General features: G+C 48.4%; 1 protein-coding gene and 1 pseudogene across 1 annotated transcript in view; both read right to left on the bottom strand.

Moving 5' to 3' along the window:
• Nucleotides 1–24,174, bottom strand: part of Kif6 (kinesin family member 6) — a 380,879-nt gene that overhangs the window by 90,867 nt on the left and 265,838 nt on the right. Inside the window, 1 exon segment of the mRNA XM_027943549.2 lies at nt 8,324–8,432. Coding sequence (XP_027799350.2) covers nt 8,324–8,432 — 109 coding nt within the window.
• Nucleotides 5,614–5,793, bottom strand: LOC114099405 (large ribosomal subunit protein eL39-like; annotated as a pseudogene).

Here is a 24,174-nt window from a genome sequence, read left to right as displayed (position 1 = left end):
TTTCTCTTAGTGCTGGGTTTCTAGGGACCCCTCCCGGCTGCCTTACTGAGGCTGTTCAGTTCAGGCTCAGTGGAGGTTATGGAGGTCTTCTCCATAACTGTCCCCTTCCAGAGGGAAGTGCAGTCGAGTCAGAGCTGGCTCCGTCCAACACACCGGCAGCAGGAAGCGCTGCTGCTTGCTGTTCTGGGCTCTGTGGGCTCCCATGGGTCTCTGCTACTGGGAAAGGGTAATTTGTCCACGTCACAGAGTTGAGGACTGGCTTCCTACTCTGAGTTCTGCTAAGGGAGGGACTGGGACTGATCACGGCTGGGTCCATCCCCAGTACCTAGGATTTGGTGGGATCTGATCATTGCACAATGCTGGAGGAGCCAGTGTGAGTCTATAAAAGGGAGGACACTCGGAGCAGAAAGGGCCATCTCCACTGTGCAGTGGCCCAGGGAAGCCCTGTGGGCCTGGGGTGGAGGGGCTTTTCCACTGGAGAGCTGGGGTCTGAGGGTGGACTGTCTTCTTGGACCATTCTCCCTTCACTTTGCCAGTTGTCACCACTCCAGGCCACCCCCACCCACATGATCCTGGTCAAGACAAACTCTGAGAGGCCCAATCAGAGGGAGAGGAGGGAGAGATGAGGAGGAAGGCGGGAGGCTGAGAAAGCAGTGGGAACCCAGCATTGGGGCCACACTCTGCCCAGCCTGCCCGCGCCTCCCCACCTCCCCAGCCAGCCCAAGTCTCCAGTCATTCCCTGCTCCCTGCCACTGCTCCCGGGTGAAGTCCTGCCCACCTGGCCATTGCCAGGGGGGCTTCCTAACTCCTGACCTTTTAAAAGAGGCCCCAGGGATGAGCTGGTTCAGGGGGCAGAGAAGTGAGTGGCCGACTCTCCCGGGCCACGGGACCCTAAGCGGAGCTCCCTGAGGAGGTGTGGCCTGTATGGGAAGGGCTTCTTGAGAAGGGTGGGAGAAGGCTCCATGCCTCAGCCAGGACACTGAGGAGCCTCACCTCAGGCTCCCTTACGACCAGTGCCAAAGCAGTTCTTTCAGGGTGCTGCTAGCTGCACGGTGACTCTGCGGCGGGGACAGCGTAACTGAGTGTGGTACAGTACAGAGCCGGCAGGACACTGCATTCACTGGCACAGAAAGGGTCTGGGCATGGGCGGGTCTGGGAAGGGAGATCTGGTAACACAGTGCCCTGGCCGTTCTTCACAGGGCTGGCTTCCTGTGACATCCCCTCAGTGCTCCTGTCCTGTGCCTGGAGACATCCTGTGACACTGGGGAAGCACTGTCACTGGCTTCCCTGGTGTTGGTCCTCCTGTCCTCTCCTTCTCTCTCTAGCTCTTTTGTAGTCTTTCTTTTTTGGCAGACTTTTCCGCCTGTTCTTGAACATGGTAATCCTCAGGATTTTGTCGAAGCCCCCTTCTTGCTTTTCTGGCTCTCCGCAGGCACCCCATCCATGCCAGTGTCTTTGCTCTCTGTTATTACCTCCCGATTTTCCATCTCAGCCCTACCTTAGTTCCTGAGCCATGCAGACCCTGTCTGTTGGGTGCCCTGCAGATGACTAAATTCACTGTATCCCAGAAGAACTGGTCTCCTCCTCTGCCCACTTCCCTGTTCCTCCTCAAACACAGCTCATGCTGGTGACCTGCATGCTTTCCTTTGCCCTGTCTCCCATGAGCCCCTTGGCTGAGTCTTGGAATCTGAGACATTCTGCATCCTCAACACCTTCCCAGAGCACTCCACTTTGCTTCTTCTTGCTTCATTTGCCTTAAAGCAGAGAGTGGTCTCTGGCTCCCAGATTTCTTCGACCACAGCTCAATCCTCCCCCTGGATTCACCTCCCCTGCCTGCACACTAGTCTCCATACCTGAGCTTGTGATCCTCAAGTGCAAATGCCTGGTCCTGTTCCTTCCTGCGTCAGACTCCTCGAGACATTCCCCAGGGACCTCAGGACATAGTCCACATTCCTTAACGGGGTGAAGTAGACTCTTCATCTTTGTGCTCTGGCTCCTGCTGCCTTCCCCAGCTCTTCTCTCACCACCCTGTCCCCCTCCACCTTCCAAGTGGTCTGGAATCACTTTCAGTTCCACCAAGTGTCACTCTCTCTCTCACCTTGGGGTGTTTCCCTTTGCTTGGAGCCTCTTTTTTCACCTGGCCGATTTCCACCTAACTCCTGAAAGGTCTCTTTCTCTGGATAGTTCTCCAAGATCGTATATGTCTGCAATGGGTGCTGCTCCAGGTAGTGTGCCACAAGGCCTGTTCACTTGATTTGTTTCATTTTTAATATCGAAAGCTCTCTGAGGACAGTGACCATGGCTGTTTAATTCACTCTTATTTTCCTGAAGCTTAGAACAGGGGCTCACACTCGGTAAGTGTTCCATAAATATGCGTCGACTAAAAGCAGCCAGGCTTGTGAGGAAGCATGCACACACAGGCAGAGCCCCAGATCGGGAGTCAGCAGGCTTGGATCACGTGCCTCCTGCATGTCTTAGCAGGAAGGGCTCAGATTCCTCATTTCTAAGATTAGGGGGAGATGTCTCTCAGGGCTGGGTTGATGCAGCAAGTACCCAGGTGTGTGTGTGAATTATGAGTATCCTGGGCAAGGAGAAACCCTGGGAAGAGGGGCTGAACTGTGATGTGGGGCTGTTAGCTGCAAGCAGTAACCACAGACAACAGTGGGTGAATGTCAGTCTCTGAGCAAACCAAAGGATTGGAGGAGCTCCCTGCAAGTCAAATGTCAAGAACTCAACATGGCTGCCAAGCTTTTCATCTTCAGAGAGAAGGAGAAAATAGGGGAAATGGAGGTAGAATCTCATGTAACTTCTCGGACCAGTTCCTGGGAGAATCCTGATCTGCCCTTGGTGTGTGGCAGGCAAAGATAATGTCCATCACTGGGTAAGCAGCTGTGAACCCAGCTCCTGGTTCTTCCCAGGGCAGTCAGAGCCATCCTCTATTCACTGGGAACATGGGCAGTAGTTGCTGGCATTCATAAACCACTGGGTCCCCAAGAACCTCAGCAGCCTTATTCCCTTGCATCCCAGCTGAAAGGGTGTCTTTGGGCCAGCTATGCTATTGGAGGACAAGGGCTTTGGTGACATCTGTTCTAGTCTTTTTTTTTTTTTTTTGAGATCAATTAACTTCGTATGCTACTTTTTCATGGAGTGAAACACTCTTCCTATCAGAGGAAGACAGGGGACTGGGCCTGTATTTTCCATGTCCTGTCTCTGTGAACCTGTACGCGGCCCCTTAGCTGCCTCTGTTTATTGTGATGAAGATCCACCCTTTGCTCCTCATGCACTTTTTAAAGACACCAACGTTCCTTTTCTATTGTCAAGATGGCCGTCCTGTCGCCTGCTACTCCTGGACTCCCGAGCAGCTTGCTGCCAGTTCTGCTACTTCTGGGAAGGATCAGTTTTCCCAAGCAGGTTTTTCAGCTGCTAAGATTCCTCAAAGCCAATTTCAAATTGTCATTGTCAAACAAACCCGAGTTTTTTGAGTACCATTTTTGTGTCCAGCATGGTTTTTTAAAAAATCTGTGGGGAGGCTGAGGAGATTCTAATCTAATCTCTGCTCTCAGAGTTTATAATTCTAGTTCAGCAGACAAGGTGTAAATACAAAAAACAAGTGGGAAAACAATAAAGGTTAAAATTTAAGCTTAATAGGAGCTACCTACCTCCTATTTGCCACGGTGTTATTTCCAGATGGTGCCCAAGATTTCCCTCCACCCTCAGCCCAGTGTTCCTGTTGGCTTTCGATTGGTGTTCTATTTTATGTTGGGAGGATCCAACTGAGTGAAGGGGCGCTTTTCTTGGCTTAGTTCACATTATCAATGCTTTTATTTCCAATTGCAGCTAATCTCCCCGTTCATTACCTCTTTTGCTATTTATTGAGACTCAGTGTCTGGGGGATCCAGTTGGTATGAAGGATTTGCCACAAAAGAAACTTCACTGTGTGTTCCCTGGGCACTGATATTTGCCAAGCAAGGGGTCACCAGCCTCTCTCCATTTCATTATACACCATGAGGATGAGTCATGCCTGGAAAATGTAGTGACTGTGAATTACAATTGTCCTCTACTGAAAAATCTCTCAGAAGAATTGGCTCTCATGCTCTTGTTCATTGAAGGGCGAACATCCTACCAATGAGCCAACATCTTATTTCTGTGTCACAGACAGGCAGTACAACTGCCCCCCAGACTGGGGGCCAGAATCCGTGCAGCAAAGTATTCAGGTAAAAAGGGAAGAAAAACCCTTCTATTAAGTGTCATGGAACGCACAAGCCATTCATTTTCCCCTTGTGCCATCTGAAATCAGTTCTTGTACTCTAAGGGAGTGGAGAGAATCAGGCGGCATTGTGGGTCACCAATAATCCAATCCCTACCTGGGGCATTAGAACCTGCTTGCTATGGCCTAGAGAGACTTTTGAATGGGGGGTGATTAATTCCAGGCCCTCTTCTGTGCATTTTGCCAACCAAGACATCAGAACACAGAAATCCATTAGACCACAGTCACCCCTGTGAGAAGGGGAGATGGGAGCCTGAGCTGGGGCCCTGCTTGCTGAGGGCTTTAGAAAAGTGAGACAAAGTAGAGTCAGGGAAGTGACTGAGTGCCCTCCCTAGCCAAGCCCCTCTGGCCTGTGTCTATTTCTAGGACTGGCCAACAGATGTCCACACAGGAGCAGCGTGGAAGGGGTCAGGGCTATTGGAAAAGCCTTCCTCCAGGGCACCCCATCACCTGGGAGCTTTATTTTGGTGTCTGCTGTTGGATCGCTGGCTATGCAGTTTTTATTATGAAGACATTTTCTCTTGGTTCCCTGCCTTAAGTAGCTATGAGTATATAATATCTAATAATTGAATAATCTCCATGAGGGCAAACAAAAGCACCAAGCTTGAGTAAAGAGTAGGATCTGTTTTGCACTTTCCTACCCCTGGCTATGAAATAGTCCCTTAATGATTGGTATCATAGTAACATTAAATAGATGTAAAATTTTTTTAAAATGTGGGCTGGTCTCCTGACTTTTCATTTGATTTAAAAAGCCTGATTTGCTGCTGGGAAAACCTCTTTGCAGAGTAAAGCTTGGTGAGTCTAATTAATTCCCTTGCAGGGCAGCCAGGGGCACAATGGGATCACTAAGTGACCTCCATATGCTTAAGCCCCAAACATGTTTGTTGCCTGGGTTGTCAGAACCCTACCACTAGAGTTTGGTTGGCTCTGTATTGATCAGAAGCCTTGGTGAGACCATGACATGCTAATCCTGCCCACCCTCCTGACTCCCCACTGGAAATAGACCCAGACTCAGGTGTAAACCACATTCAGGCACCAGGCCTGTTGTAGTGTAAGAAAGACAAAGCATGTGTTTTTCTTATGTCAGTGATTCTTAAACTTGAACATATAAGAATCAAATGATAGTTTTTTTCCCCCAAAAGTTTTGCATATTTATTATTGAATCAACCAAAACCAGTACTCCAGTACCCTCATAGCTAAAAAAAAAAAAAAAAAAAAAAAAAGACGAGATTTCCAGTTAAACATGCCCAACTGTCCCAACAGCAGTGACATTTTCAGATTGACCTGGTAAGATGATCGTGACTGTGATACAGAGTAACTGCATGCGCCATTTCATGTGTAATTCCTTACAGATGCAGCTTGGTTCTCCTTCAGTGTCCCCTCTTGGGATTGTACCTGATTTTATGACCAGTTTTCATATGAATCCATTGGGGATTGGGCTAACTTTGCTTTTGTTTCTTTGCTAGGAATCGTTTGATCCTGAAGGTCTAATGAGAAGATGTGGCAAGGGACTGAATGAGGTGCATGCACCTCAATGGCTGAGAAAAGATGAAGAGTTGGTATACTTTTTAATCTGTAGAGTTTGAGGGATACTACCTCTGAGGTTCTGGATTTCAAGGTCTCCAAACACAGTCTAAGTCAGTGGTTTTCAGATCTGGCTGTTACTGGAATCCACTTTTTAAAAGGGATGCTCAGACCCCAAGTAATTAAATCTGAAGAGCTGGGAGTCCAGCCCAGGTCTTGGAAGGCCTTGAGAGCTCTGTGAAGCCAGGATTGTGAGCCATGTGTGAGCCAAGCATCCGCATGGGCATGGACACAACTGAGGGCTCTTAGAGGTCACGACTGGACAAGGCAGTTGTCATGTGGTTGACGTGTTCATCTTCAGACAGACAAGGGAGGGGTCCGGCTCTGCGCTGTCTAGCTGGCCACATCACAGAGACATGGCTTACAGGTGGGATAGCACCATGAGGTTTGTGAGGGCCTTGTGGCCATGCTCAGGTCTGTGCCTGTGCCCTTCTCCGCTCCTGGGAGAGAGCCCTCAGCTTTCACGAGATTCGTTCTCTCTCCCTCCCCGATTCCCTGGTTTTGTTAATTTACTCTTCCCTTCCTTTCAAGTCCACTGCTCGGCTCTGGCGCTATGGTGAAGGATACGGCAGCATGCGTTTCTGCATGCTGGGTGTATATTTGTGATTGACAGGAGCTGTGTTCCCACCCGGGGTGTGCTGCCAAGCTCGATTCCGCTGGCGTGTGACCATCTAGTCCACGTCCCAAGTGCTGCGTGCTAATCCACGGGTTTCCCAGGGTCTCACCCGTCTACAGCCTCAGTGAGGGGCACTCAGAGTGTGTCCACTCTTCTCGGCCACCAGCAATGTTGTTGTAAGCACCCTCACGTGTGTCCCCTTGGGAGCCAGAGGAGCATGTCTTGGAAGCTGTTGGGTCATAGGGTTACAGACTTTTTGACTGAGACTGTTGGACTGCTTTCCAGAATGACCGTATCCCTGTCACCACTACTGGAGTCCTGAAGCAATCCGATCTTTGTCCCTGCTCAAGAGTGACGGTCATCAGAACAGTGTTGGCCGGGCCCTGGGCCCCAGGGCTGTCTGCCTCTGCTTTTCCTCCTCTCTGCCTGCCTTCCACCCACTCCCTGTGGCGGCTGCCTGGGCTCTTCATCTCCATCCTCAGGCCTGTCACTCTACCAACTTCTTTGTCACAGAGAAAACAGAGGTCACTTACTTTCCTCCCTCCACTGCTAAGTGTACCAGCGTTGGCCTGGTCTTGACTGGTTTTCTCTTTCTGCTTCCTCTGAGGGCTGAGCCCCTGAGCTTAGGATTCCCTTCCCTTCCCTTCTTCCAGAAGCCTTGCCACCTTGGCACCTCTCCTTGTGTCTTAACCTCTCTTTGTCACTGGCTTGCTTCAGTGGCCTAATCTTGGCCATTCCCCGCCATTCTGAAACCACCTTCACTTCTCCTTAAAGCTCCTCCACCCCTTTTCAAAAAAGTGTCTTTCATTCAGTATAAAACTTTTGAATGCGTTCTCTTTTTCGATGCTAGGGATGAAACCCAAGGCTTCAGGTGGTGGCACAAGTGCTCTGCCGCTGAGCTGCACCCTGGCCCAGGAATGCACGGGTCCCTCAATTTCTTCTCAACCTGCTCCTTCAACCCAGCCCTCCTCTTGGTGGTCGTCTAGGTGCCAAGATTCGTCCCGCCTCCTGCCATCTGACTCCACTGACAATACTCTCCTTCACGACTTTCTCCTGGTTCTCTCCTCTCTCTGCTTCTTCTTAGGCCTCCTTTCCCTCTACCCTTCATTTAAAGCTTTCCCCTCTACTGGGTACTCAAACTGCCACAAGTTCTCCCCTACTTCTCAGACTTCCTTGAATTGTCACTGAGAAGCAGATGCCTCTCAAACCTGGATCTCTTTTTAATTCAACAAATCTGGTTGAAAATGTACTGTGTGCTGAGATCCAGAGCTGCATGAGATCTATAAAAGTTCTCAGTCTGGAGCTCGGTCTTCTGAGCAGTCTAGATGTGTCTAACTCACAGACTAGCTTCAGCAAATTATGTATCTATAAAGTTTTTCTACTGGGGTCCAGAATCTTAGCTGTCTGCTCCAACTGTGGTCTAAAGAATGTACCAAAGGCCCTGAGTCATGAGATGTGCATCTATTTCCTATGACTAAGAATTACAGGACAGCCATCAGCAACACCTGGGGTTCTAAGCATATAGCTTGGATCATTGATTTTTTCCCCTGCCTTTGGAACAGGCATTGATAAAGTCTAAATTAATAAGTATTAATGAGAATTGTATATAGAGTTAATGCTGTTGGCAACTGCCCCCCGTCCTAAGAGTTGCTCACCCTGACGTGACTGGCTTGATGAGGCTCACACATGCAAAGGACAATCATGCCAGGTTGGACATGATTCACTGCCCATCTCCACGAACACTGTGCCTTTCTTACAGAAGTTACCTTGGGTGGATTAGGAAGGACAGAGCAGCAAATTTTGCAGGCTGGCCTGGCCCGCCTCCCGGGGCCAGCTGCTCTCTGAGACAGCCTTACCTTTGTTTCAGAATCTGTTTGTTGTCATCGATGGTAACGCTGTCAGCATGGTCCCTCTTGAAGATTTCAAAAGCCTCCTGGCGTCCTAATGACATTTCCTCTCTCATCCCTGTTAGGAGACACAGGCAAATGGCCTCAGTCACAGCATCAGGATCCGATTAATTTCATTGTCACTTTAGTCAGACCGCAAAGCCAGCCCTGGCTCCAAGAGGCCCATGGCAGAAAGGCTCTGACCAGACAGGTGGCCCCAGGCTATTCCAGCTGGCTGCTGACCCACTGAGGAGGCCCTTCCAGCCACAGGACACGTACTGCACCCTGCAGGGCTGTGCCTGCATGTCCATGTGACTTACGGGGGATGGGGTTTGGAATGTCTGATCAGAGGAAATGAAAACCAGAGCACCAAGCCCTGGACCACGGGACATCTGCAAATGCACTTTCTGCCATCTCTCAGGGCCACATGGCTCCTGGGTTCCTGTCATGCCCCACTCTGGCTTTCTGTTAAATTTCACCCTGAATTTCCAGGCATTTAGTGATAGGAATTATAATACAGACTGGGAGATACAGAATCTAGAAATTTCTGACTTAGTTTCCACATAATGATCCATGCTTGCTTTCTGTGGCTGGTGAGGGACCTCGGAGCTCCCCGGAGTCAACTTCTCTGTCACAAGACCATGGCAGGAGTCCCTAGCTGATGTCTCAGCATTTCAATGTCTGGCCTGCCATTGCCACGACAGGCCAAGCCCACTGTGAGGCCCTGCCCAGGGCTCAAAATACAGAGCCTCAAGTCAGAAACCAGGTGGCACCCCCGCACCAGGACCTTTTCATCCCAGTCTCCCAAGGCAAGGGACAGTGCAGGTGCGAGTCTGAGACGTCCCCTCAGTGACAGATACCATCACAACTGGGTTTTGAATGAGTTATTTATTATTATTATTATTATTATATTTTGGTACCATGGACTGAACACAGGGTGCTGAACCCCTGAGCCACATCCCCAGCCCCCTTTTAAAATGTTCTATTTGGAGACAGGGTCTCACTAAGTTGCTTAGGGCCTTGCTAAGTTGCTGAGGCTGGCTTTGAGCTCGTGATCCTCCTGCCTCAGCCTCAATCCCACTGGGATTACGGGCGTGCACCACTGTGCCCAGCTCAGAGACTTTTAAAAATGCTTCAGCCCTTGGTTCCTGTGCTCGGAAGTCCTTTTCCCCTGTTTCCACCTGCAGCTCTGCTTATCTTCAAAGCCCTGGCTGAGGCTGCCACCTCCACAAAGCTGTCCCCAAACCCAGGCAAAACAAATCCTCCCTGCACTCTGTCCTATCCAGGCACCTGTCACAGGTACAGTCGGGTGGACATCATCCTTCATGACAATCCTTTCTGGGGAAATGCAAGTTTCTCAAAGGTAGAGTCATATTTTTATGTGAATCTCCGGTGTCTCGTTGGATGGCTGGCACTGAGAAGGTGCCCAACATATGTCTCCTGGATGATCTGGTAGGAGCCAAGTGGGCAGGATATGAGCCTTGCTGTAATTGCCACAGGAACACGGTCCAGGGCCATGAGGCTTTGAGGCCTAGGTTTCCAGAGACTCGCTCATCTGGGCCACATACAGCATCTTTTGCCTGGAAAAACCCATCTCCCAGGCTCATCGAGGAACTGGACCAGCTCATCTGACACCAATTTAATCATTACTGTGGTAAAAATAGCACTAGGAAGAATGTCTGAATGGTGAGGTACACAACAACACCCCACCCTTTTCCAATCAGAAGCAAATGGGCATGGCTCATTTCTGTCTCCACATCTGTCCTGCACACTCCAGAATCCGGTGGAGCTGGGAATTGGTTGGTGTGAGACTCTGAGGATGGGCTCTGAGCACGAGAGATGTCAACACCGGGCACTTTTCACCAGCAGAGCCCACGGGAGTCGAGGGATTCATTCCCCACTTCTCCCCTGGCCCTGGCCTGTGTCCAGTGGTAACAATGGGTGCTTTTACTGCACAATAGAATCAGAGGGCGTGTGTGCATCTGGGAGAGTTGGAAAGACGAAAGCTCCACATGTACCACAGTGGAGGTTTGGGATCCCCAAAAGTGCACCTAGGGATCCCTAAATTGCCTCCCATAGAGGGGTTAAGAGAAGGCTTCTACCAACCAGGTAGTGGCAGTGGTGGGGCAGGGCATGGAGGATGGATCATAAAGTGGCCATGAAGGAGAAGGGCTCGTGGCCTTTTCTCTTCTGTGCTCTGCTTTCTTGTGGAGCTGACGGTGTGGATGGGCAGCTGGGTGGGGAAAGAGCCCACTCAGGTTTCCCAGCGCTCATGGTACCACAATGGAAGTCAGTCCTGGGAGAACTTGCAATCAACTGAATCGTCCCTGGTCTGCCCTGAGTGGACGGTGGGAGCAGAAGGCATATGGAGTGTGCAGAGGAGGTAAGCTCAGGAAGATCGCTTGCAATTATTTTTAAAAATAATCTTAAAAGTTCTAAGAAATCAGGAGCCAGCAGCGTAACATCTTATATATGAATCATCAATTACCAAAGATTCAAAATTTAGTAAAGTACACATGTGGGAAAGTTGCATTGGGAATTACTTAGGGACCCTGCTGATGACCAGGAAGATGGCATTAGCTTTCCTCCCACCATAGAGAAGTATTCTGCAAGTAGGGTTTCCTGACTGTGGTGATCACAGGTGAACTGTGATGATGGTATGATGGCCTTAATCCTGGCAGCTGGCTCCCTAGGTGCCTGCCCAGGGAGGCCATGGGGAGAGGCTGATCTTGTCCTAGTCTGAGGGGAAAGAGGCAAAGCAAGGCCGAGATTCCTACAGAGCCTTCAGGGAAGGCTACCATAAGGAGCATGAGACTGGGGTCCACAGAGAGAGGCCCATGGGAAGGACCCCAAAGGAGCTGAAGTGTGCGGGCTGGGTCTCCGTCTCAGCCTTCTCCTGTCCATCCCCTTCTGCCCATTTAGAGTCCACATTCGACTTTTTTTTCCCCATTGTACTAATACATCAGATCTCAGTCCAATTTGGGGTCACTCACAACATTAATGAACGACTGTTTCCCCCAACTTTTCATTTATTAGAGCGATGTCTCAACTTCTTTTTCCTATGAGGATTTAGAAAGCAGGCTCTTTCTCCTGTGACAAGCTCTTGTACTGAAGCACACACTGTATGTGTTAGGAGCAAGAGTGTTTGAAAGCTCACCTTGCTAATGAGACAATCATCTATTTATTTATTCCTTCAAGATGTGTTTATTTATCTTAGGCGCTGTGCTAGGCATGTGACAGAGATGCAAAACCCAAGAAGGCAATTAAAGCTTTGATCTTTGTGTTTAAAGAGTTCAAAGTCTAGTCAGAGAGAAAGGAAAGTGAACAAATAATCACACTGCTGTGAGCTGCAGGGAGCTGTGTCCAGCACCAGGAGACAGGGAGGAAGAGGGGCAGGAGACCGCTAGAGGAGGGGGCATGTGACTTCATGTGAAGGGATTCTGAAGATGGTGCACCATTTGCCAGGTGGGGATGAAGAACAGTGGAGGGGGCAGAGGGGTGTGAATTAAAAGGGCAACCTGACCAATACGGGCGGTTCTGCCCTCCATGGGAATGACATTTGCATGGTTATAGAAAAGGAGGGGAGGTAAAGGTTGCCCAGCTTTTAGAGGCAATTAGTTCTGCTCGTCAATAGATTTTTCCAGGGAAAGTAGGTCTGATGGAAAGGGCAAGGTGGGTGGCATCCAAAATGGCCTGCTAGTAGATTCACCCATGAGATCAGGCTCGAATTAGTGCCTATTTTGCCCAAAGCTTTATATTTTTTTTCACAGTATTACAGAAAACCAGAACCCTGAATTCTGTTGACTATTTACATAGTGTATTTGATATGTTAATAAGTTCTGTTAATTATTTATAGAATTTGTGAGCTCCTAGGGGCAAGGATTCTTGTCAGTTTTGTTTGTAGCAGTATTTCTAGCACTTGACCAGTCCCTGGTACCATGGAGGAACTCAACTGTCTTCTATTGATCCTAGGGCCTTGCACATGCTAGACAAGTGCTCTGTTACTGAGCTACATCCTAAGCCTTTTCGTAAATGAATTATTTTGAGACAGAATCTTGAAAGTTGCCTAGGCTGGACTCAAACTAGTGATCCTCCTGCCTCAGCATCCCAAGAAGCTGACATTACAAGTCTGTGCCACCATGCTTGGCACAATTAGATGTCTTTTGAATGAATGAGTGGGCAAATGTCTTCCCTTTTGTTAGACTATGTTGCTACTGGGGAAGTGAAACAGGCCGGCACTGCCCTCTACCACCATGCTCCTGGGGGGGTTCATCCCCTCTGTGATGTGTCTTAGAAAATTCCCCATTACAGGTTATTGCGCTTAACAGCCCACTATTAGAGATGAATTCCAACTCCAAGAAGCTTTTATAAAAATGCAACAAGCCTTGAAGGTATCACTATTTTAGGGTGAGCAAAGAAAAATTCTACAATTTGTTGACAACTAGCTAACAGGTCCTACAAAGACAGACATGCTACTTTCTTCCCAAATTGGTCTGTCAGAATCGGCTCCTCATCAAGGTGAAGGGTCTCAGAGTGCTGACCTGCTGTGCTCATTTCTAGCTCTTGTTTGTGTTTAGTGAATTTCAGCCATAGGTCCCAGCCCTGAATCCCAGAAAGTATGGATGATGACGAGGGCCTCTCTGGCTTGCTGAGCTGCAGGGCCACGTGGGTAAACCTACAGGAGATGCCCCAAACACAGCACTGCATTTCCAGGTTATGGGCTGATGGAAAAATATTTATAAGACCCAAAGGCATAAACTCTTCTGGATTTTGATAACTGATTAAAGAGCACTTTGGTAGAAATGGCAGTCAACAGTTTTTAAAAACTAGCTTTGGAGTTGGATTTCTGAAAATATCAGGCATCCAAATTCACATGTGTTGGCCTCTTATGTTTTAATTCTCTCTCTCTCTCTCTCTCTCTCTCTCTCTCTCTCTCTGTGTGTGTATAGTAATGTATATATTTTATTTATTTATTTTTTAATTTGGTACCGGGGTTGAACTCAGGGGCACTCTACCACTGAGCAAATCCCCAGCCCTATTTTGTATTTTATTTAGAGACAGGTCTCATTGAGTTGCTTAGTGCCTTGCTTTTGCTGAGGCTGGCTTTGAACTCTTGATCCTCCTGCCTCAGCCTCCCGAGCTGCTGGGATTACAGGCGTGTGCCACCCTGCTGGCCTTAATGCTCTTTTTTTTTGTCATCCTAAAATCCACTTCCTTATTTTGATAAAGAATATAATTCAGCACTTTGGAAGCCCTCCCCACCCCTAGCACAGGGTCCCATGGAAACCGAATGGCGAGGACAAACAGGGACAGGGGAATTTGAGCCACAGCCTGGGCCTGCTGTCCGATTGCCTTTAGCCTGGAGCACGTGGGCCACAGCTTATTTTCCTGGCTGCTCCCAAACACCCAACTGCTGGTGAAGCTATTGCTTAAAAATCGACAAAAGTCAAATGATGGAGGGTTGTGTTATTCATGCTGAAAATTATTTCCTACTCAGAGCCAAAAATATATTTTCTTTGGGAGACATTTATTCATGCAAGACTTCAGTTTTCTCTGACTAAAGAAGAGGGGAGAAAAGAAGACCAAGAGGGAGTGATGAAAAGTGAGGGGGTGGCTTCCAAAGGGAGGGGGATTCAGAACACACAGTTTGAGTCTAAATGTACAGCGAGGCTCAGGGCTGGGTGGGGGACCTCTGGTGCTCAGGCAGGAAGGAAGCTGGACTGGGAGGGATGATTATCTACGGCTTGATGGCTGAGACTTTTGAAATGGAAGGTAAGGGATGGCTGTGATGGAGAGAGAGGACGGACACACCTGCGAGGCTGCGAAGGGACAGGCGAGGGGCTATGTGTTTGCATGTATTTGATATAAGGCTCTGTAGACGTGGAAATCTCTCAGGGGTGGACTTGGATGTGACACACAAACATATTCTCCCACAAATAATTAGAAAAGGACTCCAACCTGTGTGTGCTGAGTTAGAATAAATGGGCCAATGGAATGAGGAGGAAGGATTTAGATGAGAGACGTCGCAGAGCCAGGGGCAGGACGATCTGTCAAGGTGGAACGTGAAACATAAAAGACCAGAGGTCAGATCTCTTGGACTGACCGAGGAGACTCATCTAACCTACTTCCTGCTTTTGATTGACAACTTCTGGGGTGGGCTAGTACCAGGAGAGTTATGAGGATCAGAGGAAAGCTCAGAGATCCAACACCCTTGAGAAGGGTGCCTGTGACAGGATGTCCCCAAGGCCACAAAGAGGAAATGAACGCTACAGCTAGTATGGAGAGCAAAGGACCCACTGATGCTGGATGACTGAATGCATGGGAGGGGGAGGAGGGCTGACCCATCTCCCAGGAAGATTAGAAGGGACTTCGGAGATGCTGCCTTTACCTTCCTGTCCCTTCTGTGGGGAGGGTGCTGTCGCTTAGGAAGGAGGAGTCTTTTGGAAGGCACATGAAAGGCAGGGCTAGCTCTCTGCAGGCTGGGCCACCACTTTCCCCCCTCACACCCGTGCAAGACTCTGCTCACCCCTGGCAGCATTCTTGGCTGGGGAAGCTAATTACAGCATTAGCGTTCCCGCAGTGCTCTTCGGGCAGCCTCCACAGTCAATCATCCTGAGCACAGAAGCTCTTCCTTTAATAGATGGCTTCCAGATTACCAACCAATTAAATGACAACTGCCATTTAATAATGGTCACTACTGTCACTTTGATCATTCCTGGGCTGCCCGTTCCATCACCTCAGGAGCTGACATGCACTGACACGCAGACGGCCCCCTGCCCAGCACGTCATCGTCCCAGAGTGCCTGGATCACTCACGGGACCCACCGAGTGGATGCTGAGGAGTCCTGCGCCCATTTCCTCCAGCACCAGGGTGATGGGGGTCACCGCAGTGAGCAGTGCCAGTGGCCATGGTTCTGTTTACTTGAAAGGGCCAGCTACAATTTAAAGGGCTGTTGGGTGGGTCCAGCAGGATATGGAATCTGAGGATGAGGAGAAGAAAAAAAAAACCACTTAGCCACGGCCAAAGTGGCTGCAGATGTGGAGACCAGAGATCAGATCTTTTGGAGTGACCAGGGACACTCATCTAACCTACTTCCTGCTTTTGACTGACAACTTTTGGAATGGACTAGTGCCCCACGACCTTGGGGTGAAAGGCCTATGCTCGACCCAAGCGATATCACCTGGGCTGGAGTCCTTGGATTATGACTTGTGTTGGAGTTTCCTCGGTTGCCACATGAAAGATGTCAAAGGAAAACCTTTAATTAGAAGATTCTTAGGGCTGGCTTGGACCAGGCCGGAGCAGGGCGGGCTTGGCAGGGGCTCTAGGGAGGAGAGCAAAAGGAAAATCTGAAGTGGAAAGCCACATAAACCTTAGGAGACCCACCCAATGGTGGCACCACATCTAAATAAATCAGATGGGCTCCTGACTCCCAGTGCCAGAAATCACACATCCCACCAGCAGCCCACACAGGCCCTGAGGTGCAGACCTCGAGGACTGGGTGGGGCTAAAGGGGCAGAGCTCAGGGTGGGCTGTGTTTCCCTTTTGTCTTGGTGACTGTCTGATTCACCCTCCTGCTGCTGGGACTCTGTGTTGGGTCTTCCCCTGGGCAGGTGAAGAAAGACCCGGCATGGCATCGGAGTGGACACTCTGGAGAGGCTGAAGGACAGCAGCTTCTCAAGGGTAGTGTTCAGCAGTAACATAAGACTTCTAAGCAGTGGTCCTCAAGGCTTTCTGCAAAAATATGCTCATTTTTCCTAGCCTAGCCCCTCTGGAGTCTTTATTTTATGAGCGTTCTCATTCAGGACCAAGTGCCCGTGTGGGCTGCCTGGAGAAGCCCGTGGGTAGGTGCAGCCTATCCACTGGGTTGGAAAGCAGCCTGGGTCATGTTGGCACTTCTGGGTTTTGGAGTTAACTCAGGAATCTGGAGGCCAGCAACGTTTCCATTAAATGAGACAGCATGCTGCGGCTCCCGCTGCCAGGCTAAACTGGATGCCTCCTGTCTGCTCTATTGATTTTAGCCCATGGATGTGGCAGCCCTGAAGAGCCTTGGTGTCTGATTCCATGCCCAAGATTTGGACCAAGCCTGGGAATTTGGGTGGCAGGATGTGTGTGTCCTGACTTCTCGTGGGGAGCAGGGCAGGTGACTGACAGACCCACGGAAGAGAAAGGCTGGATTCCTCTTCAGTTAGAAAGAGGCTGCAAATTCTGTAGAACCTGAAACACACAGGGTTCCCTGAAGCTAAGCTGTCTTGGGCTGCTTCCAAAGGACTAGGTAACAGGGTCCTGCCAGCTGGCTGCCCCCTGGTGAGTCTAGTTGTCGTGTCAGCCTGTGCTTTGGAGACAGTGACTGAAGTGTTGCGGACATGCCCTGTTCTCCAGAAATGAGGCACTTCCTATCTATGCCTCATGAGGAAGAGTTCCACTCTAGTCTCAAATTTATCTTCATATATTTTGAAAAAGAGAATTAGAGAACTACCTTCTAGCTCAGTAGCAAAACTGCCTGAAATGTGTGTGGCTTTAAGTACAATTCTGTTTCCATAGCTTGGAAGTAAGTATAAGGCAAGACAAAGTTTAAATATGCTACTGTTTTTAAGTCGTTTTGGGGTATATATACACAATGGAATATTACTCAGTCATAAAGAAGAATGAACCGATGGCATTTGCCAGTAAATGGGTGGAACTGGAGACTATCATGCTGAGTGAAATAAGCCAATCCCCCAAACCAAAGGCTGAATATTCTTTCTGATATGCAGATGCTAACTCACAATAAGTAGTGGGGAGTGGGGTGGGTGGAGGAAAGAAGAGAAGTTCACTGGATTAGACAAAGAGGAATGAAGGGAAGGGAGGGACATGGGAATAGGAAAGATGGTAGAATAAATCGGATAGAACTTTTCCTATGTTTGTATATGAATACACAACCAGTGTAACTCCACATCATGTACAACTACAAGGATGGGATCCTAATTAAATAAGTTATACTCCATGTATGTACAATATGTCAAAATATGCTCTATTGTCATGTATATCTAAAGAGAAAAAATAAAATAGATGAATAAAAATATGCTACTGTTTTTTTGGGGAAAAAGATGGGGAAATTGTGTGTGTGTGTGTGTGCGTGCGCCTTCTACACACAATAGGGATTATTCCCTATTTCATAAACATTAACTTGATTTCCACGACTCCATTGGTGTTGGTGGCTAAGCTTATCAAGAACTCGACATGGGCTAGAGGCATTATATATGCTCTCTCATTTCTTACCATGACCCTGTCAATCAGATAGTAGTTGAAGTTGAAAGAATTTAAAAGTGACTCTAAGTCAACAGTTGGTAAGTGGCAAAGCCATAACTTCGTCTTAAGTTTGTCTGACTTCAAAATCCTCCATTTTTCTTTTTTTTAGTGGAAAGGGCATATCCATTTTTTAAGCTTTATTGAGTTATGTATAATTGACAAAATTGTAATTCATTTCTCTCCTTGTTTATTTTCCCATTACAGTAGATGGGGTAGAGAGAGAAGAGGGGAGGGGAGGGGAGGGGAGATAGTAGAGGATAGGAAAGGTAGCAGAATACAACAGTTATTAATAGGGCATTATGTAAAAATGTAGATGTGTAACCGACATGATTCTGCAATCTGTATTTGGGGTAAAATTGGGAGTTCAAAACACACTTGAATCAAATGTATGAAATATGATATGTCAAGAGCTTTGTAATGTTTTGAACAACCAATAAAAAAAAAATTGACAAAATCGTACATATTTGATGTACCAAATGATTTGATAGATATGTATGTTGTGAAATGATTATCACAATCGAATGAGTGACGACATCTCTCACAGAGTCGTCGTGTGTGTGTGTGTGTGGGGGGGGGTGTGGGGTGTGTGTATGGGGTGTAGTGTGGGGGGGGGCCGGGTGTGTATGGGTGGTGGGTGGTGGTGGTGGGGAGAACACTGAAGACCTACCCTTAGTAAATTTCAAGCGTATAACCCAGTGCTATTTAACTCCAGTCACCATGCTGCTCATTTTATTCCCCAGGACTTAAGTCATCTTATAACTGAAAGTTTGCACCCTGTGACCAACAGCTTCCCATTTCCCCCACCCGTGGCAACCACCATCCTTCTCTGTTTCTATGAATTTGACTTTTTCCAAAATGCTCCTTTTTCATGCTGTGTTGCTAAGTGAAAATCATTTGCCAAGAAGTAATGACCTCGTAACTGCCCGCAGGCCACTGATGTCAGTCCTGTGGGGTCAGGAGATCCGAGATGGTAAAGAAAGTAAGGAAACTTGGGAGGGTTGTGGGCTGGGGTAGGGGCTGAAAGCCATCAGTGCAGATGATGGTTCAGAAGAGGGGGAGGTCTCTGAGATGGGGACCGAGGAAGGCGCCAGAGGCCCGGGAGCTGCTTCCTTGGGAAACTGAGGTGGGGGCTGGGGAGCATGAGGGTCAGACTTTGGAAAAGCAGAGCTGAATGGCTTGTCCTGATGCCTTGACTCTGCCATTAGGACTCTGGTTAGCAGACTGACAGGTTTGATTAATGATCTTTCCCTAATCTATACAGAACTTGGGCTCTGAAAAGTGTCCATGATAAAGTGTTTTTTTTTTCCTCCTTTTCTCCCTCTCCCCCCACCCCCCCTCTCTTTTGGTACTAGGGATGAAACCCAGAGGCACTTTACTACTGAGCTACATCTTCAGCCCTTTAAATTTTTTTTATTTTGAGATAGGGCCTCATTAGGTTGCTGAGGCTGGCCTCCATCTTGTCGTCTCCTGCCTCAGCCTCCCAAGTTGCTGGGATTACAGGCTTGGGGAATCACTCTGGGTTTCTGCCTTTGAAATGGTCGTGTTAGGACTTAAGTCAGAGAAGGGGGTGGATATTATAGAGCAGAAAAGGAGTCAGGGTCTAGGTTCTAGAGTGTGGGCTTTGGGTAGCCATGAAAAACAGGCAAGAAAGACCCAGAAGACCAACTTCTCTATAGCCTGGCTGCTTCTTCTCTGGAAAGCACTTAACTGTTAAAACATAACATTTGTTTATTCACCAGGCAGAGAGTGAACTGTGACGCTGACAACGAGTACTGTCAACGGTACTGGGTATCTATCTACTCCACTGACGACCCTTTTCTATGATGGATGTGGCTCAGCGGTAGAGCACTTGCCTAGCACGCACAGGTCCATGGGTTGGATCCTCAGCACCACATAAAAATAAATGAATGGAATAAAGGTATTGTGTCCAACTAAAAAAATTAATATTAAAAAAAAGAAAAGAAAAGGAACTATGTCCTTGACAGTACAGTTGAGTGCTGAAGGTGTGAAAAGGTCCAAGCTTATGTTAGACATCTGGAGAAACTTCTAGATAATGCATTGACAACCACCTGGTAGAGACGGTGTACAGGGAGCAAAAGAGGGGTACTATTGCATTGCGAAGGGATTTCTCAGGGCACTTCCAAGGAGCAGGAGCTGGAGGAGAGGGGTCGGTGTTAGGGAACAGAGTGGCCAAGACAGAGGTATGCAGAGGACCCTGTGGGTGCAGGGCCCGGCTCAGAGATTCACTGGTAGGACCCAGGGGTTTGTTTTGTCTTCTGGGGGAATTTGGGCCGACATGTAGGACAGATACCCCCTCACCCAGCTGCCTGCTTGCCCCCTGGAGCTTTCCACAGGCGTGTCCCTCCTATGAGTGACCATCTGCCTTGGTGTGACGTCAGGCCACTGCTCTGTAATTCTTGTTCAGTGGCTGGGGAAGGAGGCAGGATCTGGAGTCGGAAGACACAGGTTTGAGTGCTGAGCTGTATGACGAGGCCCTGCCATCTACATTGCCCTGCGTTGTCTCGGGCTCCTCATCTGCACCACAAAGCTCATGATTCCCACGTCATACTGTGAAGAATTACAAAAAGTGGGGAGCACTTCGCACACATCTCCACTTCAGAACCACCGAATCCCTTTAGAAAGATTTATTCCCGGGACCATCTCACCTTTTCCCTCCCACCCCAAGTCCACGAGTCGCCCCCGGAAGCCCCTTCAGCTCCAAGCGCACTGCCTGGGACACAGGAGGTGCTCCAGACAAGATCTGTCAACTGGATGAGCAAAGAGGAGACATCTCTGGTGAAACTCTTCTCCTTAAAAGTGCTGTTTGTTAAGCTAAGCACAGTGCAAATCTGAAGTTCATTTTTCTGTATATGTATTCTACAATAAAAATAAAGAAAACAGCAAATGGCAGCTATGGATCATTTATTTAAAGCTCTCTGGCAGAATGAAATGACTAAATGTGGACTACACTATAAACAGTGAAAGTGAAAAAATGAGTCATAATTATCCTAACTAATAATGAGTCCTCTGAAAACTACTCTCAGCGAGCTGTTTGAGGGCACAGCTACTTCAACACAGTTGGGGAACTCTGAAGGTAGCTGCAAATTGTGGGGTAGCAACGTGGTGACAGTGGCTCACAGTTGGCTCCGTGGCTTCTGTGCTCTCCGCATCTCCACCACACCAGCCCTGCGCACTCCTCAGTCACAACCTCATGCATTGGGGAAATTCGTGCCTCAGGACAGGGGCTCCTTGTCTTCCCACCACCATGTCTACCGTGGACTCTCACCCCTGCCCAGGGTCCATCCATCCCTCTGGTAACAATGGAATGAGCCTCTGCCGTCTTGTCAAAGGCCAACCCTCCACCTGGGCTCTGGTTCCCAAACTCCCCCACTGGCCTTTCTTCCTCCCTCACCCCTTTTCTATTTTCTGGGCATTTTCTTTCTCTTCCTTGAATTATTTCCATCAGCACAAAAACACATTTCAAAATTCTTTTTAGAGTTAGATACAGATATATTTGAATTTCTAGGGGCAAAGTGGAAGGTTCATTCATGTTCTCAGGCCTTGATTTCATTGGTGAAAAAGAAGAGAAGATCATCTACTTACAGTGGGATGGACAGAGTAGGGCATCTAGAGACTCAGGGAAAAGTACTCTGCATAAAACTCTCCCTTCGCTCTGTTAACCTTGCAGTGTCTTCCCACTCCTGAGGACCCCCCACGGGGTTTTCATAGTCACCATCTCAGTGGCCTGTCCTCCTGTCTCTACTTAGTCAGTCTGGTCCATCCTTTTGAGGTCCTTGTGACCTCAGAATTGTCCAAACCAGTGGCCCATTTTCTGTTCTTGTTTTGTTGACCTCTCAGTAAGTGGCAGAGCAGTACAGTTAGGGAGGTGTGTGTGACAGGTGATGGCCAGTAGGCTGGGAGTGGCAGCAATTTGTGTCACCTCCTGCTAGAACACCACAGAGCCCCTGTGCAGTCAGTCCTCCCTGCTCTCGCTTCCCTTGGTCTGGTGATGGGAGTAGTGTCCCTGGTGACCGTGACCAGATGACCTACCCCGCTGGCCCACATTGTTCATGCAGTGTAAGCCGCTGAGGTTTACTGTTGGTTTATTATAAGAGCATGACCTGGTCCACCCGACCAATACGCAGCAGCTGACCCAGGGCCCTCCTGCCTGAAGCACTTCCTTCTCTGGCCTTCTGTGATCCTCACTCCCAATGTCCCCCTTCCCCACTGCCCATTTTTTTGGATTTTTTTTCCAATGCCATCTGCCATATGCCCCCCCTGCGACATATTCTCACACAGGAGCCTGAGGGGACTTCTAGGAACACAGTCACGTCACTGTTGTTGAAACTCTCCAGCGGCTTCCCAGGGCCAACCCCAACCTGAACCAAGCCAGTCTCCTTGGTCCAGCAGGAGGCGGGCTCCCGGCAGCCTGGGCCCTCCCTGGCCTCCTCCTCTCCCTCCAACCAGGTCTCCCTTGCTCACGCCTTGCTTTCTCGCTCTCTGGCCTTCTCCGGGGTCCTGAGCCATGTCAACACTGTTCCTATTGGTGGACCTTTGCACGGGCCTTTTGTTTCTCTGGGATGTTCTTTCCCTGGATCTTCATGATTATCATCTCAGTATTCAGTTCTCAGCTCAGGTCTCCTTCCTTGTTTTCCTGTTTTATGTCCTTTCTAGAGTTTGCCACCACCTGAAACTAAATGCACTTATGTACTGTGTTGAGTGAAAACTCCACAATGGCTAACCTATGTTGGCCATTTCTTCTCCAGAGTGGGGAGGAAAAAAAGAAAGAGAAGGAGGGAGAGGTGGCGGGAAGAATCACGATTCTACTTGACTAGGTCCTCTAAAAGGTACCAGATTGGCACCCTTGTCCCTGCCTTCCTGCATCAAGCCCAAACTGCTGCCCCATGAAGATCCCAACCCCTGGTCTGAACTCTCTCCTCTCCACACCCACAATCAAAAATTTAAAAATAACCCTCTGTTTAGGGGTCCTGGCTGGGGCCAGCATCCACAGGCCCTGGCTGAACAAGATCCAGAGGAACCATCTGGCACCACCTCACTCTTCCACTCTCTCTCACTAGGTTTTCAGTTTTGTGGTCATGACTTATTGTTTGTACTCCCTGCATTTTATACCTATAAATACTTACTTCTAAATGGAGCCAAACTACCCATCACATATAAATGGTGAAGCTTCTGGTGGGAGCAGCCTCCTAGCCTTTCCCCTGGCAAGAGTCACATTTGAGAGGAGGTGGGGAGGGGGCAGAAGAGAATATCTGGGGCTGTGTGGTGTCACAGAGTGCTGTGAGGCCAGCCATGTTAGTATCTGTGCCTGGCATTTGTGCCTCCGCAACTGGGCAGTAAGTCGCCATCACGAGATGTTCATATTCAGCCCCTCAGAGGGGTTTCTAGGAACTGTTCCTATGTCCACTGTCTTGCAGGGGTTCATGGAGGACTGCAGTCATTACAGAAGCAAGTCCTAAAAATGTGCACTCTCATATGAGGTGCGTGCCCAGGGGAAAGAACACACAGAAGACAGTACTTCACTTTTTCTGATTATCAAGGCTAAACTTGCCCATTGTAGAAAATTCACAGTTTGAAATGGTATAAAGAAGAAGAAAGAAAACCCCACTTACAATCCCTTTACCTCCCCTCCAGGTCTCCCTGTACTTTGTTTTACTACACAGATAAGATCATAATGTCCATGCCATTTTGTAGCCTGTTTATTTCACTCAATATAATCTCACAATTCTTTTTATATCATTAAAATCTCCATGAATATTACTTTTTATAGCTGTATAATATATCATCATCATAGTCCATTCCCCAACATTGGACATTTACATTGTTTTACATATAGGCTACATAAATAAATGATGTTGCACCGAGTGTCTTGTTGCATAAATATTAGTCCACATTTAATTAATTGCTTCAACAAGTATTTACAGTGGTCATTATATGTCAGTTGCTATTCTTGGAGTTGGGAATTTGGCGGTGAACAAAAGTTCGTTTCCTCTGGTGAGCTAACATTCTACTGAGGTCAACAGATAAGAGAAGCAAATAATAAACACATACAATTAATTAGCTCTCTGAAGAAGGCTAATGGAAGTAAGTAATGGGAACTAATGAATAGGTAGGGATGGCAAGGAAGGCTCTTTCACTGAGGGAGACCAGAAGGAGGCTTCTCTGAGACAGGATGCTCGCACATTATTTCTGTAGCTTGTTTCCCAAAAGGAGCTGCAGAATTAAAATTCTTGCTTTCTAAAAAGCCAGTGGATTCCCTGACAGTGGTTCTGGGGGAGATAAGTGCTGTAAAAACGTACCCCACTAGGGCATGATCTTGAACTCACTACTTCATTGCTCTGGCCCTTGGCTTTCCTATGGAAGTGGAAGTACGTAGACCTGCATGTGTGTGTGGTGGGGGCAGGAGAATGGGGTGGCTGTGGGAAGGGGACTTTAAGGTTCCTGCACCCCAGAAACACTGGGTCAGGGAGCAAGCACAAGTCACAGAAAAGGGAATGATCAGGCTGCGAGAGGCT

The sequence above is a fragment of the Marmota flaviventris genome, chromosome 6, assembly GCF_047511675.1.
Source record: "Marmota flaviventris isolate mMarFla1 chromosome 6, mMarFla1.hap1, whole genome shotgun sequence".
NCBI lineage: Eukaryota > Metazoa > Chordata > Mammalia > Rodentia > Sciuridae > Marmota > Marmota flaviventris.
This window is presented reverse-complemented; position numbering and strand designations above follow the sequence as displayed.